We start from the raw sequence: 26,214 nt of genomic DNA on the forward strand, positions 1-26,214 counted from the left end.
GAGGCGCAGTCCGGCCATGCGATGCCCGAGCACCGGACTGCCCGGCCACGTCAACGACGCCAAACTTAAGCTGCCTCACCCGACCTCCTTATCTACTCCGGTGGAGTCCGGAGCGTGCAAGACAGCACCACCGGTGGCCACTACCTGATGACGAACGCGCAAGAGCCATGGACTTCCCTCGAGAGTACCGTTCAAGGCGAGTGCATGTGCAGTAGTTCGGCGCAGTCGTCCCGTGAAATGCGACTCGCGGAAGCCTGTGTGCTGTAAACGAAAGCTTGTTGGAGACTTTTGAACTTTGTGGAATCATCGCTGACCACCCTGACCGGAAGAGAAGTGTCTTGGCCGCAGAAGACTGTTAAGCGCAGACTGATCAAACGGCGTCATTTGAATATTGTGGTTCCCAGGCACATGGACTGTGATCAATGCGTGACTGGCCGAAGCCGTTTCTGCCTGGAGGGTGTCCTTGATGGTAGTGCGCGGGCAGGGCCCGAGGCGTACACTGGAAGCGAAAGATCACGCTACTCTTTGCAGCCTGGTGTGTGAAAACCGAAGAACAAAACGCCTCGAAAAAGAACTCCGCGCGGCTTTTTTCTTTTGCCGTAGAGAGGGACCCCGAATGGGCCCCGTGCGTCGGAGGCTCCCTACCCACAGCTGCGGCCGAGGAGATCGCTCTTCCAGACGCTAGTGTGCACGGCTTTTAGATTGAGGACCGTTCGTAGAAGTGCGCGTTAAGGTGGCGGCAACTCGAGACTGATTATTTTTTGAAGGCAACAGTTTGAAAACCGGATAAAAAACGAGGTCCGTCCTATATTTATTTTTTAAATTTTTGCGTGGAACACTCTCATAAACAGCCGTGATCATCACAAGCAAAACCGCGGGATTAGCGAAAAATACTGGGAAGAACGGTTCAGAACTGGAGTGTTCGCAGCCCATCAATTTGGCGAGCCATCGTTCCGTTTTTCTGTTCTTAAAAGTAACCGCGCTACAAATGCACCCATTGATCTGTCTTCGACGGACTGCGACATGACAGTCCAGCAGGGAGGCCTCACTTTCTTCATCACGAAACATTACGGAATCCTGCCGGTGGTGTGTGTGCTTTGTGACGCCTGCTAACAATTCCTTCGAGGGCAGACCAAGGGTGTATTGTAGTCTTTCATACAGTCGTAACGCTAGAAAACCTAAGAGGAATTTACGACCACCGACTGAGTTACGTGTGAAACCGCAGCTATAGTTCTCTGTTCACCCACTTACGAAGCCCGCAAAGCCACACGCCTTCCGCCAGCCGATATAAAAGCAACCAAAGTGCATCAGGCGTAGCCATCTCAAGTCCAGTCCAAGAAATCGTGAGTCGCGCCTTCGTGCTAGTAAGTGCGCAGCAACACAGCCAAAGACTGCGCGTATTCGTCTACGGAAGCCAAGGGCCAAGACTGCGGAGGTAGAAGGACGTTCAAGCGACGGTCCTTACGCAACGAGATCGCCGTAGAGCACCGCCCATTGCGTACTGCGAAGGTCTGTCCATCCGGAGACATGAGCCTGGTGGGCGGCTTCCCTCCGTCGGCCGCGGCCTTCGCAGCGCCGGAGTCTCTGTACGGCGCGTACTACGCGGGCGGTCCTCCGGGAGCCGAGTACCTGGGCTGGCTTCTCGGGGACCAGGCGGCGGCCGGCGACTTGAGCGGCAGTGGCGGCGTGCCGGCGTGCTCGTACTCGGCCGGCGGACCCGCGAGGCCGGGCTCGGACGAGCCCTGGGCCTCGCCTCACCCGCCCAGCGCCCCGCCGGCGCGCGGGGTCAAGCGGCGGGTGACCGCCAACCGCAAGGAGCGACGCCGCACGCAGAGCATCAACAACGCCTTCGCCGAGCTGCGCGAGTGCATCCCCAACGTGCCGGCCGACACCAAGCTGTCCAAGATCAAGACGCTGCGGCTGGCCACCTCGTACATCGCCTACCTCATGGACCTGCTGCAGGGACCGCCCAACGCGGCCCACCAGGCGTGCTTCAAGGCAGACCTGCAGGCGGCCCACGCCGCGCTCACCCTGCACCAACAGCAGCAGCAGCAGCAACAGCAACATCAACAGCAGCAGCAGCAGCAGCAGCAGCAGCAGCACCCACAGCCGCAACTCACGCCGCTCGGATCCCCCGACGACGTGCGCCGCAAGGAACTGGTAAGTGTGCCCTCTTCTTTGTAGCGAAAGCGCGAGGTACATCCGTGTATGCGGGCCTATTTGATTTCGTTCGGAACAGATCAATTAGAACAGAAAGTGTAGAAAGTTAACTACGGTAATAAGATAATTCATCCGATGAAATATGTTTGACGAGGGTACCTACCTGGTCTGATAATTCGCAGTCACGAGGGTGTCTCTAGCTAATGTAGTATTTTTATAGAAAGATCTGAAGTGTATAAAGTAACGCACCCTATATACACTGCAGCTGTTGACGCTGCATGACGGCACTTTCTCAGCTACAAGCCGGGGAAAATTTCATACTATATTTTTTTTAAATAAACAGGATTCCATTGAAGAAGTGAATAGGGATAGAAGCTTTATGTTATCCCGGCCTTAGACCTCTATAAATACCTTTTGACCAGAATAAGTTACTACATATACCTATACAAGTGCAGAAAATGGACACTGTTAAATACCTGAGGAATAGCGAGTCACTGGCGAGCGAGAGTGGCAATCCACCTGACGGGGATAGCCAGTTCATGAATACTGCATGTGGGTGTCAGTTCACAGAAATTTCTATATCCGTGGCTTTTGGTGCGCTGAGGGAGAGCATTATGTTATCGGCCGCGAACGATTACAGACCACTGAAGCGGCTCAGGTCCGAGTCGTCGAATTCAAGCCGTGAGAGAAAAAAAAAACTGCTGTATTTCCTGAACAGTTACTCTCTTTATATATCTCTCTGTGTAATTGAATTGTAGCAGCGGTGTAGAGGCTACACAACTGGCGTCACAACATATTTGAATGATGACTTCATGTTTGGCTGATTGGTACAAATACACTTCCTGGCGCAAATGCCTAGGTGTACACGAATGCTCTGTTTGAAAACGCCCACCCTCCCCTCGCCACCCGGTCCTCGAACAAAGTTACAGTTCCATTTGAACTGTCAGGTAAATGACAAGCGCACTGCGTGTGGTCACGGCGGTGAGTCGATTTTAGGTCGCCAGGGATTTCATGTTGTCATGGTTCACGTGTTATTTTAATGTTTGGTGAGTGCATGTGCATTGCATGTCCTCAAGCACTGTGCTTGAATATGTCGTTGAGGGTGTCGGAGGAAGGGGAGTAAACTCGCTCATGCGCACAGCGGCAGTGCTAAGCCGTATTCGTGAATTCAGTTTAACCTGGAAGGTGGCTTTCCAAACCGCAAGCTGGATATTCATTTGATTGCAGAGCCACCATGACTTATGAAGCCGCCACAAGCGGTCTTGTCTTTGATGGAGCATTTGTCGGTAACCGGATCTATTCGCATGCCGATAAGATATAATTATAATTGTTTTTTTTTGGGGGGGGGGGCGGGGGAAGGAAACGGCGCAGTATCTGTCTCATATATCGGCGGACACCTGAACCGCGCCGTAAGGGAATGGATAAAGGAGGGAGTGAAAGAAGAAAGGGTTGCCGTAGTGGAGGGCTCCGGAATAATTTCGACCACCTGGGGATCTATAACGTGCACTGACATCGCACAGCTCACGGGCGCCTTCGCGTTTTGCCTCCATAAAAACGCAGCCGCCGCGGTCGGGTTTGAACCCGGGAACTCCGGATCAGTAGCCGAGCGCCCTAACCACTGAGCCACCGCGGCGGTTCAAATGTGGAATTACACTTTTTGCACGGATGATATGGTAGCAGCTAGTGGAATTATTACGGTGAAACTCATGGAAGTCAACAATGCACGAATTAAAATTCCTCGTGCTTCTTAATTGTGAGCTGCGAAGAAAACGCGACAGAACATCCGAATTACTTTGGTTCCCGATTCTAAGCTCGTCACAACTTACAACACATAATTTAAACATGTGAAATTTCGGCACATTGAAACTTAGGATAACCGCGTCTGGCAGACATATTGTCGTGGGTCCTGTCCGTGGCTTGTTACTTCGCGAGGCAAGCTCCAGCAAGACACATTTCTAGGATGAAGAGCTGCTTGTGTGCGTGGCAGTCCGAGAATCGCTTGACCAAAAATAGCCTACAGGTCGAAGGCATGAGGCTTAACGGCAGCACCGTTTCCCTTTAGTTGGCTGCATATTCTACATATCAGCAGGAGCACTGTACCTCGTGCTAACCTTTCGGCCTCTGCTGTCATTAAGTTTTGTTTTTCTATGTCCTCTACTGTTATAGGCGGTGTTTCATTTTATTCTTGACGGACTTTTTAAACTAATGCTACAATAGCTACAAAGCGCCGCTTTCGGAATTGGTTTATGTGGCCAGGCCGATATCCTGTCCAAGCATATCGGTGAATATTGGCTGATTACCAACGCGTTCTAAATGTCTTACTGATATTTTTGCTGTAATTAGTCTGCATTTCCTTAAATTACCATGTATGACCCAAGTCCTTCGTGGCATCTTCTAGCTTCCAATGACAAGTGTATGAGACAAGTGCTACAGGAGGAAGAGCACAGGAACACAGCTAAAACATGAAATGTGAAGACAGTTATTGGTAAAAATGTGTGCACTGTACACGCATGCACGCACGCACGCACGCGCACGCGCACACACACACACGACATGGGAATGTCACACACACACACACACACACACACACACACACACACACACACACACACACACACACACACACACACACACACACACACACACACACCTTTCGTGTTTTGTGTTCTAGCTCGAAAACGAACCACCCGTCCGCTTTCAGACCTCGGAGAATGCGGTTGTAACTTCAGTCCACGCTGGGCTCACGAAGAGCCAGCTGCAGCTAGGCTCTGCTGGTTCTAAGAACGCCTCGGGATGTGGCGCCCCCATTCTGTCCCCGTGTCCCTGCAGCCTCTCTCGCGACGCCGTCTCGAGGGCAGCGTCTCTCCCCCCTGTCGGGATCCCGGCTTTTGTTCGACCACGTCGGCTGTAATTGAGTTGTTGCACGTGGTGTCCGCTTCGTCCGTTCCGCTGTCTCGCCTCCTTCTGCGAAAGCTAGAGTCTTGGTCAATGCACGCTGTGGCCATGGCTGCCTCTCTCTCGGGCAGGAACACGAAAGCAGCAGCGCTGAACGTTTCACGCTTTGGATTCAGCCTTTGGTCCATGTGGGAAAGAATGGTCGGAGTTTGAGTGGCTAGCAAAATCTTTTGGGTGGACTCTGTTGGTATCCATAGTTTTCGAGCTGAGGTCTTCAGCAGGGACGATATGCCGAAGAGCAGTATCTCTAGCTTTCAAGTAAAGGTTGCGCGTAGCTTCTCAGAGCACGAGCTTTTGTTCCTGAAAGAAACAAGGAAGGAAATGGATTAGTTGCCACTGCGATATCTCCCAGAGGCTCTGCGAAAGAGAAGGAGAAAAAAATCACTTTTTTTTGGCCTTCTTAATTAGACGCATAGAACGATTGCGAGCCGGACCAGGACTCGCTGTAGGTTGTCGTCTGTACCTTTAACAGTGCTGTGTCTTAGGTTTCCCACTTGTTTCTAGTTTTGTTTTTAAGTGCGCTGCTTTTCCTTTTAAATTGTTTTATTTTCTTTTGATAATTTAGCTCATTTTCATTTATCTTGAATCGGCGTTAAGCCGGGCATAGCGTTGCTTGTGCGGGCTCTCTCTGTCTCTCTCTCTTTTATGTTGTCTTTATATCTTCTGAGAGGACCAATAAAAGGGTAAAATGGGCGCATGAGGAAGGACAATTAGGGCAATGAGGCTGCTGTATGAAGCTTGTTATAAGGATAGCCTAGCAGGGGCTAAGAGTAATTGGAATTCGTTACCGGAATCTGTTTTTTCCTCGCAAAATTTTTCTGATGCGTTAAATCGTCTATTTACCTGCTAATATTGATTATATGTATGTTTTGTATACGTGTGCTGCTGATATTGTATAAGTTTATTCGTTTGGTTTATTCTTTTGGTATCCGTGCGCTGCTAACATTGTATAAGTTTATTCTTTTGGTTTTATTCTTTTGGTTTCCGTGTGCTGCTAATATTGAATAACTTTATTCTTTTGGTTATGTAACATTATATGTTCACTCCTGCTTGGGCCAAGCAGTGGCCTGCAGTATTATGAAATAAATAAAATAAATAAAATAATTGGAATTGAATTCTGCGGTTTACGCGAGTTTCTCGGATAGCGAGGGAAGGGAGAGATAGGAAGGTTAACCGGAAAATGTCTGGTTGCGTAAACCCTAACGTGGGGGGTGGAACAAAGGGAGAAAGAAAAAAGAGTGGGTAGGAAAGTTGAGTTCATCGTGTCAACAGAGCGTGACCGTAGCCAGAGGTCATATGTGTTCGATAAAAACAAATAACGTCCACATGTGTTTACAGGCGGACACTCATGCGTGTTGTTGTTGTTGCCTGAAAAGATGATGGCACATACCCACGGTGGGGGATTGGCCAGTGTTTGGTGCAGGTCCAAACAGGGAATGTCTAATCCAAGTCTCTAGTTTGGATACATAAACAGTGCTTTCGTGTCGCTCTTGTTTGAATGTCGCTCTTGTTTGTGTGTCTCTTGTTTGAATACATAAACAGGGCTTTCGTGTCGCTCCGCGCTGACGAAAGCTGATGCTACGCATCTAAATTTTTGGCCTTTAGCAAGAGTCAACCAAAGGGTCAGCAATTACAGGGCCTCCAGGAGATGCCAATAGATGACGGAGATGGTTGGGTGTGCACGAAGGGGAGCAAGGAAAAAAGAAATTGACTACGCTTACGCTTGCACATAGCATCTGAGAGGCGTTTCGAAGCGTTTTGTGGTGTCTCACGACCGCACCTTCCACCAATAATAAATAGAGATTGCACGATGCGTGAGGCACAGTTTGCGTTCACGTGGTGGTCATCTGATCTCGGGGAAGAGCTACGCTTCTTATAAGAGGGTAAGTGCAGCGCGAAGCACGAATCACAGACCGAATTTCGCGTTGGCTTCGGGTAGCGTCCTATGGATACAGCTCTCGCCAGAGCTGTATATAGCATCTGCCCCGCCTTGCCGCTGAATGTGTGTATACTTCGCAAGAAAGTGCCGCACGAAATACCTCAACCGCGGCGAATCATTGCGGGAACAAACTTCAACTCACTCTAACGCGTCCGGCTTGTCGCCAGAAGCTTCTTCGTCTTGGTTCCCACGTCGGAAGCATTCTCTTGTTCTGGACGCCTCAAACGAGATCAGGCAGAGGATATTCATCATGAAACGGCCAAGGTTGAGCCCCATAGAAACTAAGCATTTAGAAATTTATACCACCATGACTTTTCGCAAGCCATCGCTACACAATCACCGAATGAGACGTCTCCGCAGTGAAGTATCTCCGGCAGGCGTTACAGCCTCCCGTACCAGACTGCCTTCCCCACAGTCGTCAGAGGCCGCCGCGGTGGCTGAGTGGTTATGGCGCTCGGCTGCCGGCCCGAAAGACGCGGGTTCGATCCCGGCCGCGGCGGTCGAATTTCCATGGAGGCGAAATTCTAGAGGCCCGTGTGCTGTGCGATGTCAGTGCACGTAAAAGAACCCCAGGTGGTCGAAACTTCCGGAGCCCTTCACTACAGCGTCTCTCATAGCCTGAGTCGCTTTGGGACGTTAAACCCCCATAAAAACAAAAAAAAGCCACAGACGTCAGCAAATACGCGACAAGCCCGAAGGCGTTGCGGTGCCTTTTGTCGGCTCCGCGGGGCACCGCGTGCAGCTGCGTCGCGCAGCCGCCTTATTTACACTGAATACACCGCGCCGTGAATCCTCCGCGCTTGTTCCCGCCTGGGGAGAGAGCGAGAGAGGGGGGAAAAGCTGTCACTGCGTCCAAGCGTGTCTCGGTGCATGGTGCGTCCATCGGGACCACTACACGACACTTGTCGGCCCGCTAGGCCCCGACGGGAGCGCACCCTGGGGGTGTCTCTGTCCGAAAAGATGCTGCCACAGGGGTCGGGCCGAAACGTCACTTTAGCGACGCCGGTTTGTCAGCGAGGCAGCGACATGAATCGGCGGGCCTCGCGGGCGCACGCGTGAGGCGCTGAAACACGTGTATCCGATTGCAGAGCAAACATGGCAGAGCCGACTACGCTGCGACCTCCTCTCCCACCCTTCTTTTCATTGCTTCTTCCTTTTCCTTTTCGTAGCAATGTCTGTCGTCGCTTTCACCTAGGGAAATGCATACCGCTTCAAAATTCGTGTCAACCGAGCTGTCTCGACTTGCGTCCTCTCGAATGTCCATTCAGTGTACCTCAGTATTACCCCTTTTAAAAAGACGACGGCAACAGAGACCTAATATTAGGCCTCCGGGGATTCAAGAACTAGGTATTGTTGCGCCTAGTTGCTGTTGTTGTTGTTGCCTCGAATAAGATGGCACATACCCACGGTGGGGGATGGGCCAGAAAATAACAATATTAACGATATTAATTGGCGCCATACTTCACGCCCTTGAATATTTTGCGCTCGTCGTCTTCTGCTGTAAGCACGTTACATCTTCACATGCTCAGAAAAATATCTCGCCCTCAATACTTCTTCTGCCTCACCTTTATTTGTTTTCGTAACTGTAAGCTCTGCAACTATGTACCCACAATTGCTCTGTCACGAATTTTTTTTTTTTTTTTTTTTGCGCGAGAGACGAACGATATGGGATCACGTTTGTAGCGAGCGCTATTGTCCTCAGTCTGCAGAGCCTTTGTAAAAACTTTCCTGTTATTGTGAATCTGTGCTTTCAATTGTTGCCACCCCTTATGTAACACCACTCTTTTGGGGCCTTTAAGGTAATGAAATTAAATGAATCAACTGATCAACCGACACAGATCCGCTGTCTACAACCTTGAGCGAGCAGCGTCAGATCGCTCATTTAGACCGCTGACTCTCCCGTGCAATGAAGAGCACTTTCCCCTCTGCCAAGTGTTGGCGTCTGCAGGTGCGGATAGATCACCTTACATCACCTCGCTGTTTAATAAAACGACGCGTCTAAACGCGAGCGTCGTAGTCATGCAGTAGTATACAATAGTCATGCAGGTCCGGAAATGCGTTATGCGCGCACCATGACCGGCACACCTTTTCGTTAGAGAGCTCTCTTTAAAACTTTAAGCGTTTTGTTGTCACGGTCACTCTCGGCAAGGACGTGCTCCCACGGCGCGCGATGTGCTGTGCGGGAGCCCGTTCTTGTGTTGCTCAAAACTACGCGTCTCCTGTGACGGTGGGGATCCCACGGTGGTTGGCATACGTGTCGCCTCTCAGTTCGCTTTGAAAACAAAGCCCGCGTCGGCCCCGGTGTGCGTTATCGAATCACCGCGTCCTTGCGTATGCATATTTTATTTCGTGTTCCATTGTTCTCATGGTCGCGGCACACCTGTCTCCTGGCTATACTGAGATGGAAAAGGCGCCGCTAGGATAGTCAGTGGCCTTGTTTCAACAATTCTAAATGCTTTAATCTGTAAAATACGTTCCTTAGACTAGCCCTTTTCATTCTCCTAACATTAACCAACAAATACTTTAATCGGCGTTCCGTCACTTCGCCGAAGTGACTTCGTCTCTAGTGAAACAGGTCAGTTAAATGCTTGGCATGCTAACTAAGTTATTAAATGAGCGTTTAGGTCGGCATGCGTTAAAATCAAGCTGGAAACCCCGAAAGTCGCGTTGTTTGTATACGTCACAGCTGAGGCGGAAACTAACAGGCGTTCGACTGAAGACAAGGTGACCATTTAAAACCAAGTGATTCGCTGGTTGTACGACTGGAGGTTAGCTTAGAAGACGTTGCAAGAATCTGCGCGGATTTCAAGGGGTCGCACACGGAGCCAGACGTGCAGTGCTTTTGGGAACTTCCCGGGATGACCGGATCAGTCGCCGAGCCCGTTCAGTGAGACTTCTGCCGCTCTCCTGCATGGTGTTCCTTGAACTTAAGATCGCTCTTCTTCCTAACACGTAAGATCCTACGGCAGAGGACATGCACAATTACTATCTGTAGACCTTTCCATCTTGTATACACGCAGATGTTGAGGTACCTGCTCTTTGAACTGTTGCAAGCCAGTTCAGAGAGCTTGCGCTACGGTATGCAACGGTACGGTATGCAAAACCTGGGGGGGGGGGGGGGGGGGGTCTATAGCGTGACAAGACATATTGACCTGGGAGCTGTTTGGACAGCATCAATCCCGAAATCTGGCCTGAAGTCTATGTAAACTGACTTCCCAGGACAGGACCAGGGGCTTTGTATGCATTGAGGACCGGTGTGGAATGAGCGTTTTTGTACCAGTATGGCATCGTTCACGCATGACACTGCAGGCGCGCTGCTGTTTAAGGTTCTAAAGAAGAAAAAAATAGAAATAAACTGCGGTGAAAGCGACGGAGGGCCGACGGGAGAAATGCGGAGAAAGTCGGCGAATGCGAACTCGTCCTTCTCGAGAACTGGCCGCGCCTAATCGTAGCGAGACGTTACAGCGACTGCAGCCTGGATCGTAAATCACGTACTCTGCGCACCCAGACGCTGCGCTTTGCGGAAAGGAAACCCTCGAGTTAAAACTTCACCGACAGACTGTAGCGTCTCGATCGCGAGTCTTCGAAGTGTGCAGATTAGCTCGGCCGCAGCAAGCTGCCGTTGGCATTGCTTTAAACACGTCGCGGGCAGCGTCGCCGCGCCGCGCATCTCGGCGTTCGTCACAGGGCCTCCCGATGCGCCGCGCTGTCCGAGCGGCCTACGATAGCCGAGGCAGGCGTAACCGGAGCCCGCGCGTTCCCCGGCGGCGGCGGCAGAGGAGCAGAGATAAAGCGCGCCCTTCCATCGCACGCCAACAAGGGGCCCCCATTGAAAGTGGCTGGCGCCAGCCCGACGGCGCTTCTTCATCGGCGCAGCCTTGATTCCCTCGAAGGCGATGCGCCGTTGGCGCTCGAATCCATTTTTCAGTCACGACGACGCCCCGTGCTCCTCAGCGGGCCGAGACCGCGTGACAACATCGGCGAGATGAGCCGGAGCGGAGGAGTCCTCTTCGCTGCTAACCCGGAGCGTTTAGGGGCGAACGCGAACTTCCGTTATGTGCGCTACGTACAGACTTCGACTCTGTACGAACCACGCAATAACGACGCAGTTTTTTTTTTTTTGTACGCAGAAATAGTTTTATCAGTGCAGCTTGTCCTTGCATGCAGTTATCATTTTGTGTGTGTGGGCTTCACTGTTCATTTACTGGAAGCGTTGCTCAAGTCGCTGCGCTTATCAGCAACGTCATTCGTCACACTGTCACTAATGACAACGTGTCCGTCGCTTCCTGACGATTCGTCTCCGTCTTCGATCGTGTCAACGTCCTCACTCCCTCGTGTCTTCCAAAGCCAAGCTGATGGCGTGTGGCGATGCTATAGAGTGTACCGGTTCTAGGAAGCCCGTCTTTCCTCTTCCGTCAGACATTTAACAGCAGGTCCGCTTTCCGGCTCCTCTTCTTCTGCGTAAGATGGGCCGATCCTGATGTGCACGTGTGGTTACAGAGTTGTGACTGGCATGGCCGCTAAAGTGTGGTGCCCTTCGAAGCTGCCATTTCTTTGTCTCCATGGATTTCCCTTTATTTCCTTGGAATTGCTCTACCTTGCTGGGCGGTAGAGTATACTCCAGTATACCGAGCTGACGACCCGCGCACGCAGTGACTCCGTTAGGCATGCAGTTGTCATCATCATCAGATCATCTACGTGCTCTGCATATAGACAAAGGCCCCCGCCATGATATCCAATCGGCCTTGTCCTATGTGCCACCTGTGGCACCCTATCCCTGGCAATGCCGCCATGATTATTGACTTTTCAGCTGAAAAATTTTGTTTCGTAATTTATGGAGGCTCTTTATGGGGGCTCTTTACGATCTTAACATTTATCACTTGACTAACGGAGCCGCCGCGGTGGCTGAGTGGTTACGGCGCTTGACTGCTGGTTCTAAAGACGCGGGTTCGATCCCGGCCGCGGCGGTCGAATTTCGATGGAGGCGAAATTCTAGAGGCCCGTGTACTGTGCGATGTCAGAGAACGTTAAAGAACCCTAGGTGGTAGAAATTTCCGGAGCCCTTCACTACGGCGTCTCTCATAGCCTGAGTCTTTTCGGGACGTTAAACACCCATAAATTAAACTAAACTTGTCTAATGGGATGAATATGTCGTTTATTGCCGAGTATAGCCTTTCCGCAAACCACTCTATTGCCATGGTTGATTGAAGTTTGTTCTGATCCTTTTAGCAGTTACCTTTGGAAATACCTTGCGGCAGCGGCAAGTGAGATAATTGGTCCGCAATTTTTCGTCTTTTGACATTATTTTTCTAATCGATTAATGTGATGTTACCATTCTTTCATGCTTTTGTAAACCTGAGGTCAAGAAACGTTGCACAGTTTCCTATAGCAAAGCACCTCCGCCGTCCTCCATCTGTTCTGCAGTCACTTGATCCTCATCTAGCGCTCTTCGCCTCTGCATTGCTTGTAAGGGTTTCATTGCTTCCTCTTTTGGTTAAACGGGAAATTTTTATTTCCTGGACTCTACTGTTTCTACCGTTAGGCTGCGACTGTCCGTTAAGTCTACACAGATTTCCTATACTACACTGAACCATCTTACTCCAAACAGGTTGTCATTCATCGCCATCACCTCTTCGGTAAAGTTATCTTCTTCGGTTAAAGCAGAATATGTGCTCACGAGCGCCGACGTGCGGTCTTGTGTTTTCCTTTTGCCGCAAACTCCTTTATTCACTTCCTCCTCAGAGGCTGCATTCATTTGCGGTTCGACCATTGCCTCAGCCAGCCGTGCGCTCACCTCCAGGAAATCCGTGGTCCACGCGACAACACTCACCCTTCCTCCCCACCCGCCCACTTGCTCCTTAGCTTTCCCCATCCGTTCCCTTCTCGGATCCACCTTATTACAGCACCTCCATATTCTGCGCATAGTACCGCGTTGGGCACCCATTATGGGTCCTAGTTAATTCACACACACCCCATTTGGACCCTTCTGTGTCTGTTTCCTGTCCTTGCGTTGGCAGTCGAAGGTAATCATCGTTCTTCTCAGATTATTTCTTTGTGCCAATTCTAGTTATTTCATGCCATTTCTGGAATCTGCATGCACCACAATGTCCTGCTCCCTGCTCGCATCTTCTGTACCTTCGCTCTCTCAAGTTGCACGCTAAACAGAAAGGAGTAGAAAGAGAGCGTGCTGTCTCCTCTAGCGAACACCCTCTGATAGCAGGGAGCACGCTAAAGGACACCGTACTCCTTTTTTATTCCCATGTTGGCGTATTTGAATGGGGGTACACTCTAAACATTAATACACCTAAATGGGAGTAAAAAGGGAGTAAGCTGTCCTCTAGAGCACTCCCTTTTATTTATTTTATTTATTTTATTTATTTACAAAATACTGCCGACACTGAGTCCAAGCAGGGTGGGCGAACAAGGCAATCAAACCACAAAGAACGCAGCACTTAAAAAAAAGAACACAATATAGCTATAATTTAAGTGCTGCGTTCTTTGTGGTTTGATTGCCTTGTTCGAAAAAAAAAAAGAACAGAATATAGCTATAATTTTAGCCCCGCCGCGGTGGCTCAGTGGTTAGGTCGCTCGACTACTAATCCGGAGTTCCCGGTTTCGAACCCGACCGCGGCGGCTGCGTTTTTATGGAGGAAAAACGCTAAGGCGCCCGTGTGCTGTGCGATGTCAGTGCACGTTAAAGATCCCCAGGTGGTCGAAATTATTCCGGAAACCCTCCACTACGGCACCTCTCTCTTCCTTTCTTCTTTCACTCCCTCCTTTATCTCTTCCCTTACGGCGCGGTTCAGGTGTCCAAAGATATATGAGACAGATACTGCGCCATTTCCTTTCCCTCCAAAAACCAATTATTATTATAGCTCTAATTTGTTAAAACTCATGGGACAATGGTTTAATTAGCTGATTCCAATCTGTTATTGTGCGTGGCAAAAACGGGTGTTTGTTAGAGGACAGTTTAACCCCTTTTTAATCCTTTCTGCTTTGAGTGTACGATTAAGTGGGAAGACTGACTATAGCTCGAACAGACCAACATACGAAGGCCACTGTATAAACGGGTCTTTTGCTTGAATCGTCACCAACTCCCGACCAGCTCGCCCTATTTCTCTTCCTCCACCGATAAGCATTCCGTGCTCATTCATTCATTCATTCATTCATTCATTCATTCATTCATTCATTCATTCATTCATTTTTCGATCGCGTGGCCTCTGCAGTACACTGTCGCGCGCCTTCCTTGCCTTGCCCTTCTCCGCGGGAAGCCCCCGTGACGACGTTGCGCGGAGCTCGGCCGGTGCTCTGGATTGTCTCCATCGCGGCGGTCCTGCCATAACAAGAGGCATTCCTGCGGGCGAAAATACTCGCGTATACACGCTGCTGCTGCTTCTGCGTTTCCGCCACGCCGTGTGGGGCTGCCTTCCTGGGCAGCGTCTGCATGGGCATGTGTACAAGATATTCCAGTTCGTGCGTCATCCGCGTCGTGTCGCGGCTTGGGTGCATACTGCAGTGTGTGCTCGTGGTTGCAGTAGACAGCACGTGCTTGTATACACCGACTCATGCACTGTTTCTGCTGGCCAAAAACAAAACGGAAACGAGGGAAGGAAAATATTACGGGTTTTCTCACGAAAAGCTCGGCGTCACAAGGCTCACCGCCCTGTGGAGTCTTGCAGCTACAGGAAAATATTGTTCTGAGGTTTCTAGCTCGGGATAAGCGAACGTATGAATATCAATTTCGCCTTTTGCTTTTAGATATTGTTGCTTAATGTTCTCAGAACGTTAGAGAAGAAAAGATTGGAGCCGTAAGATTCTCACAAATCCGGAAAGTTGAGTGATCAAGTTTGCTGAACGCATAAAATTTCCGGCCGCGGCGGCCGCATTGCGACCCATGTGGTGAGAATTCGGGGCAGGTTAAAGAATCACGGGTAGTGAAATCAATCCGCATTGCTTCAATATACGATTGCATGCACGATTTCCTGTGTTCAGTCGTACTACATAAAAAAAGCATTTTTCTTTTATTAAACGCTCGCAGATTTGCTGCGAGTGACTGAAAACAAAGACATAGCTTGAATGTTAAATGATTAACACTTAATTGATTTAAAGTATTCGGAAAGTAGACAACGTATTGTGATTGCATTGCCTATTTATCGATTACAGATCCCACTGTAGTCGCACACACGAAGTGTCATATGCAGTGAAAGGAGGCCTTCCAGCCAATGGCGTCGACGGATTATCGTGATGTCGGGTTAACCTCCCAGCGTTGCATCGCAGGTGGCTGGCAGGTGCTTCCATGAAAAGGAATTAACCTCGAAGCAATGGCCATCGGTCGACGCTATTGGCTACAGGGCCTCCCTTTGATAGGTGCTCGCCGCTTCTTTCTTGAGTTCTGTGTATGCGACACATATTCTGTTTACCTGTTCGTTGCATAGATCCATGCCACGGTAGCGCTACGTCAATATAGCAGCTTTCTTTAGCCTATACTTACAGGCGCTTTATAATGCGCTATAAACGTCAAGTCCTGGGAAAATTGCACGGCAGTAACAATAGTACACGATGAGCTGCACAATTCCTTACCTGCCAGTAGAGTAAGTCGCGTACTCTGAGCTTCTTGCAATGTGGGAACATGCAGAGTTTAATACTCGTGACCAGAAATAAGTGTCAGGCGCTCGCAGGATGTTATTCGATCCCACACGACTTTGCGGTGCTTGCCGAAAACTTTCTTTCCATCCTTCTCATCCCCTTCTCCCAGCAGCAATTTGTATACGTCACTTAACGTCAACTGCTCCACCGCATCCACAAGACCGCGTAAAACTGAATTACGGAGGCAACGTGCACTTTCGATACACTGCGATAAAAATCACGTCACGGCGGGAGCGCCGTGTCACGCGAGAAATCTCGATTCCCGCGGATAATCGTTCGTGTGCCGTCCGTGGACCCTTGCTCGCGGCGTCAAAAACAGGCGCTCGCCACCAAGCCGCGCACGCGCCATTCACTCACAGTCCAGTCGCGGCAGGGACATCCGCAGCCCCAATTTACTAATTGTGTTGAAGAGATCCTCTACACGATAAGGTATTAACGCTCTATTGCCCTCTCTATAAGCTTGCGGTCGCACTGCACTCCTCGTTTGATTTTGTCGTGAACGCCTTATCGCATGCGTCCTCAGGGACAGCACAGCCGGCGACATATATATCCAACACTCTAGGCGGTATTGGCACACCTCCCACTCCTTTCATTCTTCCCCATTCAACGACTTCGTGCGGAGGCTTTCCCGTAACCATGCCCGTAACGGTGCCTGCGTGGCGGGCACGCATGGGAGGGAAGGACCGCCCTGGTCACGTGGCCCTGGTCGACCGGTTTACCCCTCCTTCCCCGTTCCCTCTTTCGATTCTCCCCTTGCCTCTAGCGGCGGCAACAACAATGGCGGAGGCCGCCTGGTATTTCCCATTACGGGATAATCTAATAAGCTCCCGACGACGGCCCGACGGAGCTGGGGCCGTTTGCAGGCTTCGCGGTGGCCTGGCGGCGGGATCTATCTAGCGCTCTCGCTGATGCAGACGCACGCCCCGAACACCGAGGGACGAAAAAAACAATCGGGTAAGAACGCGAGAGCGAGCGGGGCTGGCTGCCGCTTCGTTTTATCGCTGCGCGGATAACTCAACGGGCGACCGAGGGTCTGCGCGGGGCGCCCCCGTTGTACGTGGGGAGGCGTCTCGGTGCGGTCTCTGGTGTGTGCGCGCGGTTAATGCGCGAACTTCAGATATGCTATCGGTTACTCTACGAGAGCGCTTCTTTAGGGACAGATTAAGTAAGAGTAAATAAATAAACTGCTGTATCGTCCGTGAGTGATGGAAATTTGTGAGTCGTAAGATAAAATGTGAGAGGGAAATTCAACTACACGCTACTGCCAAGGTAGAGGGTACAGTGCGGTCTTTCACTGTTTTCGCATCTGCAGCGTAATATGTATTAGAATGAAGCTGGCGATGCCTCATGACACTTTTAGACGCGGTCCTAGCTATCCTTCCCTATAGCCCTTGCCATCTAGGGATAGAGAGGGAGATGTGAAAGCGCTCGTGGAGGATGATACTCACTAAGGCGGTGCACTTAAGGCTGTATAGTTGGCGTAACATATATCGAAGTGATACAGCGCCAGAGACGGCACAATGTCTCTCACTGTGGCCTGTCTTTCTCGTGCTGTACCTATTCGCCAGGAAGCTGTTAAAAGGCCGCAGGAGTATTGATGTAAAAGAAAAAAGAACACACGGCGGAAAATAAAGAGTATGTGCAGGTGTCGCACTATGGCTTTAAGGGGCCTTCAATCGCACAAGCAGCAAGCCGACTTTAATCACTGTTTTCAGCCAATTTACTTTTCATAGAAATTATTTATATGAAGACCTGCTTTATGGATCTTTTAGCGGGAACCAATCTGTTCAGATTCACGAAAAACAATAGCATACTTGAGATATCACCCAGGAAGGAGCACTAAACGATGTGGAGCTCGTGTTCGTGTAGAAGTATGACGAAGTCTGTACGTTGTATCCTTCCCTTCTTATTTATTCGCCCTTGGCAGTCTGAGAAGTCGTTTCGGAAAAAAATCGCAGAACGGCGGGACAGGGGATTAAATGAGAAACGCTGCGCGCTTTGTGCAATCTGCAGGGGTGAAAAGTCATTGCCTGTTGGCGAAAAGAGGACAACGCACTGTTGCGTAGGGAGCAGAGGAGGAAGGAGGAGGAAAAAACTTTTTTTAAAATTGAAGGGGAGTTGGGCGAGCTTGTGGGTGGGGCCCTCATTCCAGGGCTCCACTGGCTTGATCTGCCCTGCGGACCTGTTGTACGTATGAGGGCCCATTGGTCCTCCAGCTTATCGCTGGTGAGCAGCGCCTCCCACCGCTCAAAAGTTGCACGCTCAATCGCGATAGTCTGTTACCACTGTTTATGTATCTAACAAAGGCCACACGTCTTTGTGAAAATGTTAACCGTTTAGAACATAAAAAAAAACAGGTATCTACGCAGCTGTGCCACTCATGCAACTCAGAACTACTGAGGAGTGCACGGACTACGAAACGGTGATGATTTCAAACGTCTACAGTTCTTCATTAACCCGGTAACACTCCTTCGAAGGAAGAGCGCGAGAAAAAAATCCGGCCGTATGCACCGAGGTAACCAGGTCAGCTCGGAGAGCGTGACTTCACCTTATCGTATTCTACCAGTATACCTAAGGATGCAATGATGACAGGAAGATAAAAGAGCACAGAATGGACGATGACCCTATACCTGCTTGTAAATGGAGAAGCGCTTGCACGGACAATGCTCTGTCACAGCGGTCGGAGCTAACGATCGGCCCATCATCGACGGCGCCACATGGCCTGCCCCCGCTATACCGTCCTGCCGGAGGCCTCAATGGGACGCCAGAATGTGTCCGGCCCATCTCGCACAGTGTGTGCACGCCGGTGCAAGCACGCTGCGTCCGGACCAGAAAGACGCACAGCGCATGTCTGCCTGGCTGCCAGGCTCGATCGCGGGTTAAGTGGGTCGTCGGACACAAACCAGATGACTGCGGCTTCTATTCGGGGCGGCACTATCGGCGGGTGCGCGCAGCTCAAGTGGGCAGACAGCGACGCGTGTGTAAAGACGCAGGTTGGAGGACGGGTCATCGAGACAGGGAAGACGAGGCGTCATATGTATCACGTGCCTGGCAGAGCCCGAAGCCTTCGCTGCTCATTTGGGTCTATTTGCGTTGCGGTGATGGAGCGAATCAGTGTTCCTGGCCGCGGATTGCATGCCACATGGGCAGCACCGCGGGCAACATGTCCGCTGCAAACACAGTATTTTGTGTCCGCCATGTATCATGATGTGTGGGGTTGCATGAGGGTCAACTCGGTATACTGTGCAGAATTCATCGTCTCGAGAATTTTCCGCTCTGCTGTGTTCTGGCCTTTCTAGCGTGGTCTCATTTGCATTGTTCCGTGCGTACACTGCTTTTGTCTGTTGTTGTTTTAGTTCTGTTGTCTTTCGTATGAAATACTTCGCTACAATACTGAGGTACAGAGTGCCTCGACTATTGGATTTATATCATCTCTATAGTTGTTGTGACTATATGGGGCGTAAAGGAGATGATGAGGGGGGGGGGGGGGAGGGTGATATGCGAACATTACCTTCAGCTTCCCTTACTAGGGGAACAGTGCCCAGCGTCAACAAACCGTAGAAGAGGCCTTCTGTGACCGCCGTGTAAAATACGGACCTCAATGTAGAAATGTCTGACCCCGCACACACGAACATGGTAAAAAGCAATGAGAGCATCCGAACTGCATAATTTCCCTTTTTTTTGCCTTAAAAGTTCACAGCGCTCCTGGCAAGTTTAGAACGGCATTCTTTAGACATAGCTTTGGGGAGAAGTGCCTCCAATACAATTATGTGAGCAGCTATAGAAGAGCCTCATCTAGACCCATGTCAGGAAGTCTGTCGAAAGATCATACCACCGTCTCGTTCAAAATTAAGCGGCACAAAAATTTGGAGCTTAGTTCATATTGGTCTAATCGCGTATCATTGGGTTTAAAGGTAGCGTGGCGCAAGCATGGACAAACGCAATGCGCTTGTATGTGTTTTATTTGTGGCGTTTACCTGCATACTTGGGATTAATTAACCGTAAGACTACTTGTCTCTCTGTTGGCGTCAACTCAACGTTTACCGAATCCGACCAATACTTTGACGGACCAGACTCTTGCATTAGAGACGGTTTTTTTTTTCTATCATATAGGAATATCGCCATCGTGAACTTGAAAACAGACAGATAGTTTGCACAGCACACGGGCGCCTTAGCGTCTTGCCTCCATAAAAACGCAGCCGCTGCGGTCGGGAGTGCACGTTAAAGATCCCCACGTGGTCGAAATTATTCCGGAGCCCTCCACTACGGCACCTCTCTCTTCCTTTCTTCTTTCACTCCCTCCTTTATCCCTTCCCTTACGGCGCGGTTCAGGTGTCCGCCGATATATGAGACATATACTGCGCCATTTCCTCCCCCCCCCCAAAAAAAAAAAACAATTATTATTATTATTAGATAGTTTTCAGAGGTTGCGTTTTTCTGTTCGCCCAGCTGAGAGCTTTCGATATTTGTATACGTCGTGCCTAATTGTCGTTGCTTACGCGCTGTGCTTAAGACAGAATTTTTATGTTAATGAATCGAGGTCAGCTATATATGAGGAGCCGTTCATGCTGGCAGTGTGGGCAGTTAGCAAGTGTGTGCAAGGCATTATTTGCGCCGAATCGCGTCGCAGACATGACACAAGAAAAAAAAAACAAAAGCAGAAAAGAGAGAGATAAAGAGGGATAGGGAAGGCAGGGATGTTAACCAGAAAAGCGTTCTGGTTGGAAAAGCAGAAAAGCACGGAATTATGTTCGTAACCTGCTTCGTCTCTTGTGTCTGCGCTGCTCTCTGCGTGCAGAAAATTCTCTTTGGAAAGCTGTCCCGGCACTCTGCAGCAGACTCGTGCTTGGCGAAGGACGCGGGACTGTGACCTCAGCTGCTCTGTCTCACGCATAGGTATACAGGGCTAAATATAGGCGCCACACTGGGCACTCATCCATTGACTGATTTATTCACTGCGTGTGTGAGTTATGACAGGGCTACTAAAGCGCGCTGAGCCATCAGAGGCACGCCATGCCCGCGATGGCCTTCTAAGGAATGAAGGCAGAAAGCTTTTGTGCGTTGGAGTTTGAATTTCGAAACCCCTACTAACGTAGCAATCATTAAATCGAACTCAGGAACTACAGCTGAGAAATCACAAGCATTTTTTTTTTACCATCACTTCCCGGAATAATGTAACATTCGATTCAATGCATCGCCGCTGATCACATGTGCTCGGAAATCTCTGAAGCCAGGAGAATTTCAAAGTACAGAAATATTACTCGGTAATGGCAACGCTACGGTCTTGTGGGCTTTAATTCTTAGAAACTCGAAAGTAAAAATCAAACTAAAGTTGTTGTGTTTTTCAGGCACTCCAAACGCAATTGAAGATAAAAAAAAGAGCATATGTGCTCAGTTCCCTGGAAAGCGTTGCTTGAAAATAAACCACAGCAAAGCAGTCAAGTCTTATAAAGCACGTGTTGATGCTTTCCGATATTTTTTTCTTCCTGACATCATTGGAATCCGGAATGTTTTGCCTGGTGGTGTTGTTCATCAGATGTACAGAATTTCGAATGCTCGATTGACATTTTGTGTGGCGGGCGTCTAACTTATTGGCACTATTACGTGTCATATTTGCTTACGTTATATTGTGCTCCTCCCTTGTAACGACCCTCAAGTTAGGGTTAGTCGTACCGATAAATAATGATAAGAAAAAAGCACCTCGTCTGTTCGTCCCTCCATCGCACTCCGTCTAGCTACATACCGAGGTTCTCAGATTCCGCGTTACCGGTTGTTGACAGACATTGTGCTCGTTTTTCAGGTCACTGGATGTCGATCCCCATGCTGAAGAAAATGTCGAATGCTCTCGCCACCTAATGCAGCGACGCTTATTAAATTACGTTGCACTTAATGGCTGAGACTGAAATTTACCCCGGACAACTACCAGACTCCATCAAGACGCTATTGTGGCCGCAGGGCAGTGCGCGCACTCGTGAGCGAACTTTGGTGAGCCTCTGTGCATTCCTTGAACACACGGGCTTGACGTCCCGTCTGTTCTCCGTCAGGTAGTTACACGCAGTGACCGAACGCTCCGCGAGTTCTACCTTGAACGATTAATAACTGGACGCCCCACTCCAGTTGTAACCTACACAGTGCTGTGCGCGTGTGTGATTTAATTCCTCTAAAATGAACTAATACCGCGCACAACCTGGACACATTTCTTATTGTGTAAATAGTTTGTGCATATTAGTTCTCCCCCTACCCTCTTTTCCTGTCCCCTCACCTCTTTCATTTCATTTCTCCGTTCTGCCTGCTGTCCTTTATTTCCGCTGCCCCAGCTCAGGTGCTTCAGTATCGATGGCAGATGCCGGGGCTAGCAAAAATCTTTTCCTTCCTTTTTACTATTATTTTTAATAAAACCACTACCACCACCACAATGCCTGTACGCTGTCGAAAGAAATCACAACCTTCGTTTTAGTCTTCGAAATTTATTGTTTGCACCCCCTTAACCGTTTTATCTCTCTCTCTCCCCCGTCCTCCTGCCGCAGGCGAACGTGATCCAGGCCGAGAAGAGGGGTAAAGGGCGGACAGGCTGGCCACAGCACGTCTGGGCGCTGGAGCTCAAGCACGACGCCTGAGACCCGCCGCCTTCGAGCTTCAGCGGGACACGGCCACACTCACTGCTGCTGCTGCTGGTGATGTCGTGCCACGTGTGAGCGGAAAACACGCGGCGCGTCATCTCTCGGACCCTGTGCCACTGCATCTCTGCAATGCTGGACGCTAACTGGCCCGGCCAAGTGCGGCACACCGACGGCTCCTTCGATTCGACGCCTTGTGTCGTTAGTTCGTCCCTTCCTTGAGCGGCGTGGTGTCGGTAGGGACGTGAGAAAGAGGATTTCACGTGCACGCGTAACGATGCGCCTGACTTGCCCGCGCTGAGCCGTATCCGTAGCGTCCGAAACAAACGCAGTGATCACCTCGCGTATTGGAACTCTTCTATCCCGGTCAAGTGTGTTAAGGACGCATCTTGGCAGTGTGTCGATGGCGAGTGCGCATTGCCAGTCCTGATCATTCACGTACATAGTCTGAAGCGCTACATGTCTGCCAGGCTGCATCGAAAGCCACAAGTCCAGGACGCATCAAGCTGGCCTGGTTATCGTAAATTTCGCCCGCGCAGCTTTTCGCTGGCGTGGTACATCGTGATAGCTGATACCAAAGCCATGTTACCAAAGCCCCATCCATTTCTTTTCTTTTTTTGTGTGTGCATATCGGGAGTTCCTTGGGTTGCTCTGGTCATTTTCCGTTGAACCAGCGTGCGCAGCCGACCGCGAAGACTGCACTCATACGCGTTCTAGGCGTGAAGTGTCTTAAAATTCTGTGACCATGTCAGGTGAAACTCGGCGCTGCGTATGCAACTGCGGCTATCCCCGTCGAAAGAGAGGCGGACTGGAAGAGGACAGGGGGAGAGGAGTGTGAGTACCTGTGTAAAAACGGGGCCAGGCACCGGACAGCACAGCTGTCACCAAGCGGAAGAGAAACACGCATTTGCGCGAAGTCGCTCTAGCCGGCGAAGAACTGCACGCGAAAAGAGGTGTTATTTCCCCGTGTGGGCCACCCACTCAAGCACGAAGACGGCTGTCTCGAATCGACGTGCTGCACGAAAAAGGAAAATGCTTGGGACGAGCAGAAGCCAGACAAGCCCGAACGCTCCACGGACCAGATGGTGTACGCGTCAGTGCAACCCGGACACACCTGCAGCAGCCACCCTTTTAAAGCTGTGCTTTACAGTTGGAATGTTCAGGACGGGGCATTGTGCGCTTAGAGTACGGGCCACCTATCAAACCAAAGAAAAAGCAGCGGGTTTTGTTTTTCTAACCGAAGCGATACGGAAGCAATATAGCTATACGTAAAAGGAGAAGTGCATAGCTGCTACATTAAATATGTGCGCCTAAAGGTTTACCATGATGTGATAGAGAAGCATAACAATGTGTAAGCTATCTACAGCAAGTCTTAAACCTATGAGAGTGAAAATGAGGCATGGGTTCAGCAGACAGTCCTTAGATGACTTCTATCTAAATTAGTTTTGTTGTGTACAAAACAGCAAGTGGCTTACACAGATATGTGAACAAGCTTTTGCGTTACTCATGATCTAACGTCCTACGTCAGCTTGAATCAAGTTCGCAGCCACATAGCCCCGTGAACCGATTGTTTCTTACACGCGCTGAAACATGTCTATGGCTGCAAACGTGAGGAATAGAACAAGCGAATACAACTCATTTTGTCTGAGAAATGGTAACTTACTACGCCGATGTAAGGACGCATCACACATGCTTAAACGTGTGCGGTCTGTTCGTACAGGCATGGACCAGTGCCTGATAACAATACTCACGCTTCCATCGGCAAAAGCCGCTGCTGCCTAAGTAGTGTTATGTGTATACCAAAGCAATGCAGACGAATTTTCGCCAGCGTATAAACTTTCTGAGGTGTCGGTAAATGAAAACTGAGACCTCCTGCCTATTTACAAATACCTGAAGTATATGGCGGTGATAACGTTTGCTCCTGTAAATATTGGTTAATTTGTTCTGTCTCGCATTTATGTTTCTCGGTGCGGCAACTGCTATGTATGCTTCCTTTGGAAGCTTTCTGTCTCTCTTCATAGCATGCGTTGCTAATTTCTTTTACACAGACTGTTGTAATTTAGTTCCAAACTTATCTGGCAGCGTACTTAAGTGCAATGTTTTACTATTTTTTGTTTTAATCGACAATAAAGAGAGCAGGAACTATGTCATGAGCTTTGCTTCTTGTGTACATGTGCACGTCATGTCGCGAATGCCAAGCGAAACAAACTATATCAATTCTAATGCGTTTCACAAGTCACTGAATATTTTATAAAATGAGTTGAAAGGGTCACCTATTGTCCACACTAAATGTGTTGGTACCCTTACAGGCAAAGTTCCTTTCTCACGCACCTTTGTTTACTTTGTTAGTTTTTCGTTATGTGCGAATTCGGATACTGCGTAAGCGTGTCAAAAGCAGATTCCTTATTTTTAGGGGTTCGAATGCTTACTCTCCGCTGTTTTTAAACCAGCGAAAACCAAAAGACAGCTAAATGGACACGTTATACTGAAAAGTTGGTGCCTTGTAGCTGTAGTTATTAAATGAACTATGCGTTATGCTCCGCTAGAAAATGACATTTTTGATCTAGAAGAGTTAGTGGTAAGGAGATACCCAGATCTGGCATGAGCTCACGACGGCCTATTCGTGAAATTATTCACGTGGATGCAAGAAGGATGTTGCAGAAAAACGCATTCGGATTAACCCGACCGCGGCGGCAGCGTTTTTATGGAGGAAAAACGCTAAGGCGCCCGTGTGCTGTGCGATGTCAGTGCACGTTAAAGATCCCCAGGTGGTTGAAATTATTCCGGAGCCCTCCACTATGGCACCTCTTTCTTCCTTTCTTCTTTCATTCCCTCCTTTATCCCTTCCCTTAAGGCACGGTTCCGGTGTCCAACGATATATGAGACAGATACTGCGCCATTTCCTTTCCCCAAAAACCAATTATTATTATTATTATTAGTCTCTGCGCTCAGCTTACGAGGGCGGATGGGCCGGAGTAGGCACTCCTTAGCGATCACTGAAGATGCACGTGGATGGGGTCGACCATGACATGAAGCGAAGTGCATCGGGTTAGTTCTTCTCACTGTTGCTTAAACCGGTGCAGACAAATAATTTCTAACGCAAACAAATGATATGATCTGTGTTATAGGCATAAGGAGATGCCGTCTAGAAATATCAGTCGCAGACGTTCAGTGGAACATAATTTAAAATGATTTTGAATGCTGCCCGAGGAACCGCTCGGCACCTCCACCCGCATAGGGTGACGTCAGGGTCCACTTGCCCCATTAATGTTGATGTCACCGAACCCATGGTTCTTCTTAGGAACCGTTACTTTCCGGCGACGCCAACGTCATCAGTATTGTAGTAGTCCAGGTTGGCAGGTTGACTGCGACGTCATGGTGCACAAGGTGCAAGGCGCCGAGAGACCGAAGCTGCCGGCACAAAATTGTTTGAAATAAATTACAAACGCAGCGCACTGGTGTTCTGAGCTCATTTCTGTGATTACCTGACTCGTAGGCCTCTTTCAAGGCAAAAAGACGGACACCCAAAAAGTTTGCGTCTCTATCCGGTTAAGAATAAGAAGGAAAAGAAAATATGAAGAGAGTCGATTGCGTTCACACTTTAGCACAGGCATGTTAAAAAAAAAAAGTCCACTGATGCGGCGTAAAAGTAGAAGGGAGGACAGGCGATTGTAAAGGAAGAGATCTAAACAGTGACCATAGCACGACAAAAAAAAAAAAAAACGTGGCCTTAGGCTTGAGACAGACTGCCAAACTTTGTGCCGAAGTTTTAACATTTGTTCCGAATACCGCAGGTCGATTCGGGGTTTACGTATATTAAAAAGCCGCATACACAGTGACAAGCACAGCTTTCTCGTAGTATAATCACCAGAATTCGCATCGGGGCTCGTCGGGTGA

General features: G+C 49.5%; 1 protein-coding gene across 1 annotated transcript; it reads left to right on the plus strand.

Moving 5' to 3' along the window:
- LOC144128304 (heart- and neural crest derivatives-expressed protein 2-like) lies at window positions 1-24,462 on the plus strand. The gene is made up of 2 exons (XM_077661621.1): window positions 1-2,160; window positions 22,228-24,462. The coding sequence occupies exons 1-2, from the start codon at window positions 1,528-1,530 to the stop codon at window positions 22,315-22,317; spliced, it is 723 nt and encodes a 240-aa protein (XP_077517747.1). The 5' UTR covers window positions 1-1,527; the 3' UTR covers window positions 22,318-24,462.
- The last annotated feature ends 1,752 nt before the right edge of the window (window positions 24,463-26,214 follow it).

This window comes from Amblyomma americanum, chromosome 4, assembly GCF_052857255.1.
Source record: "Amblyomma americanum isolate KBUSLIRL-KWMA chromosome 4, ASM5285725v1, whole genome shotgun sequence".
NCBI lineage: Eukaryota > Metazoa > Arthropoda > Arachnida > Ixodida > Ixodidae > Amblyomma > Amblyomma americanum.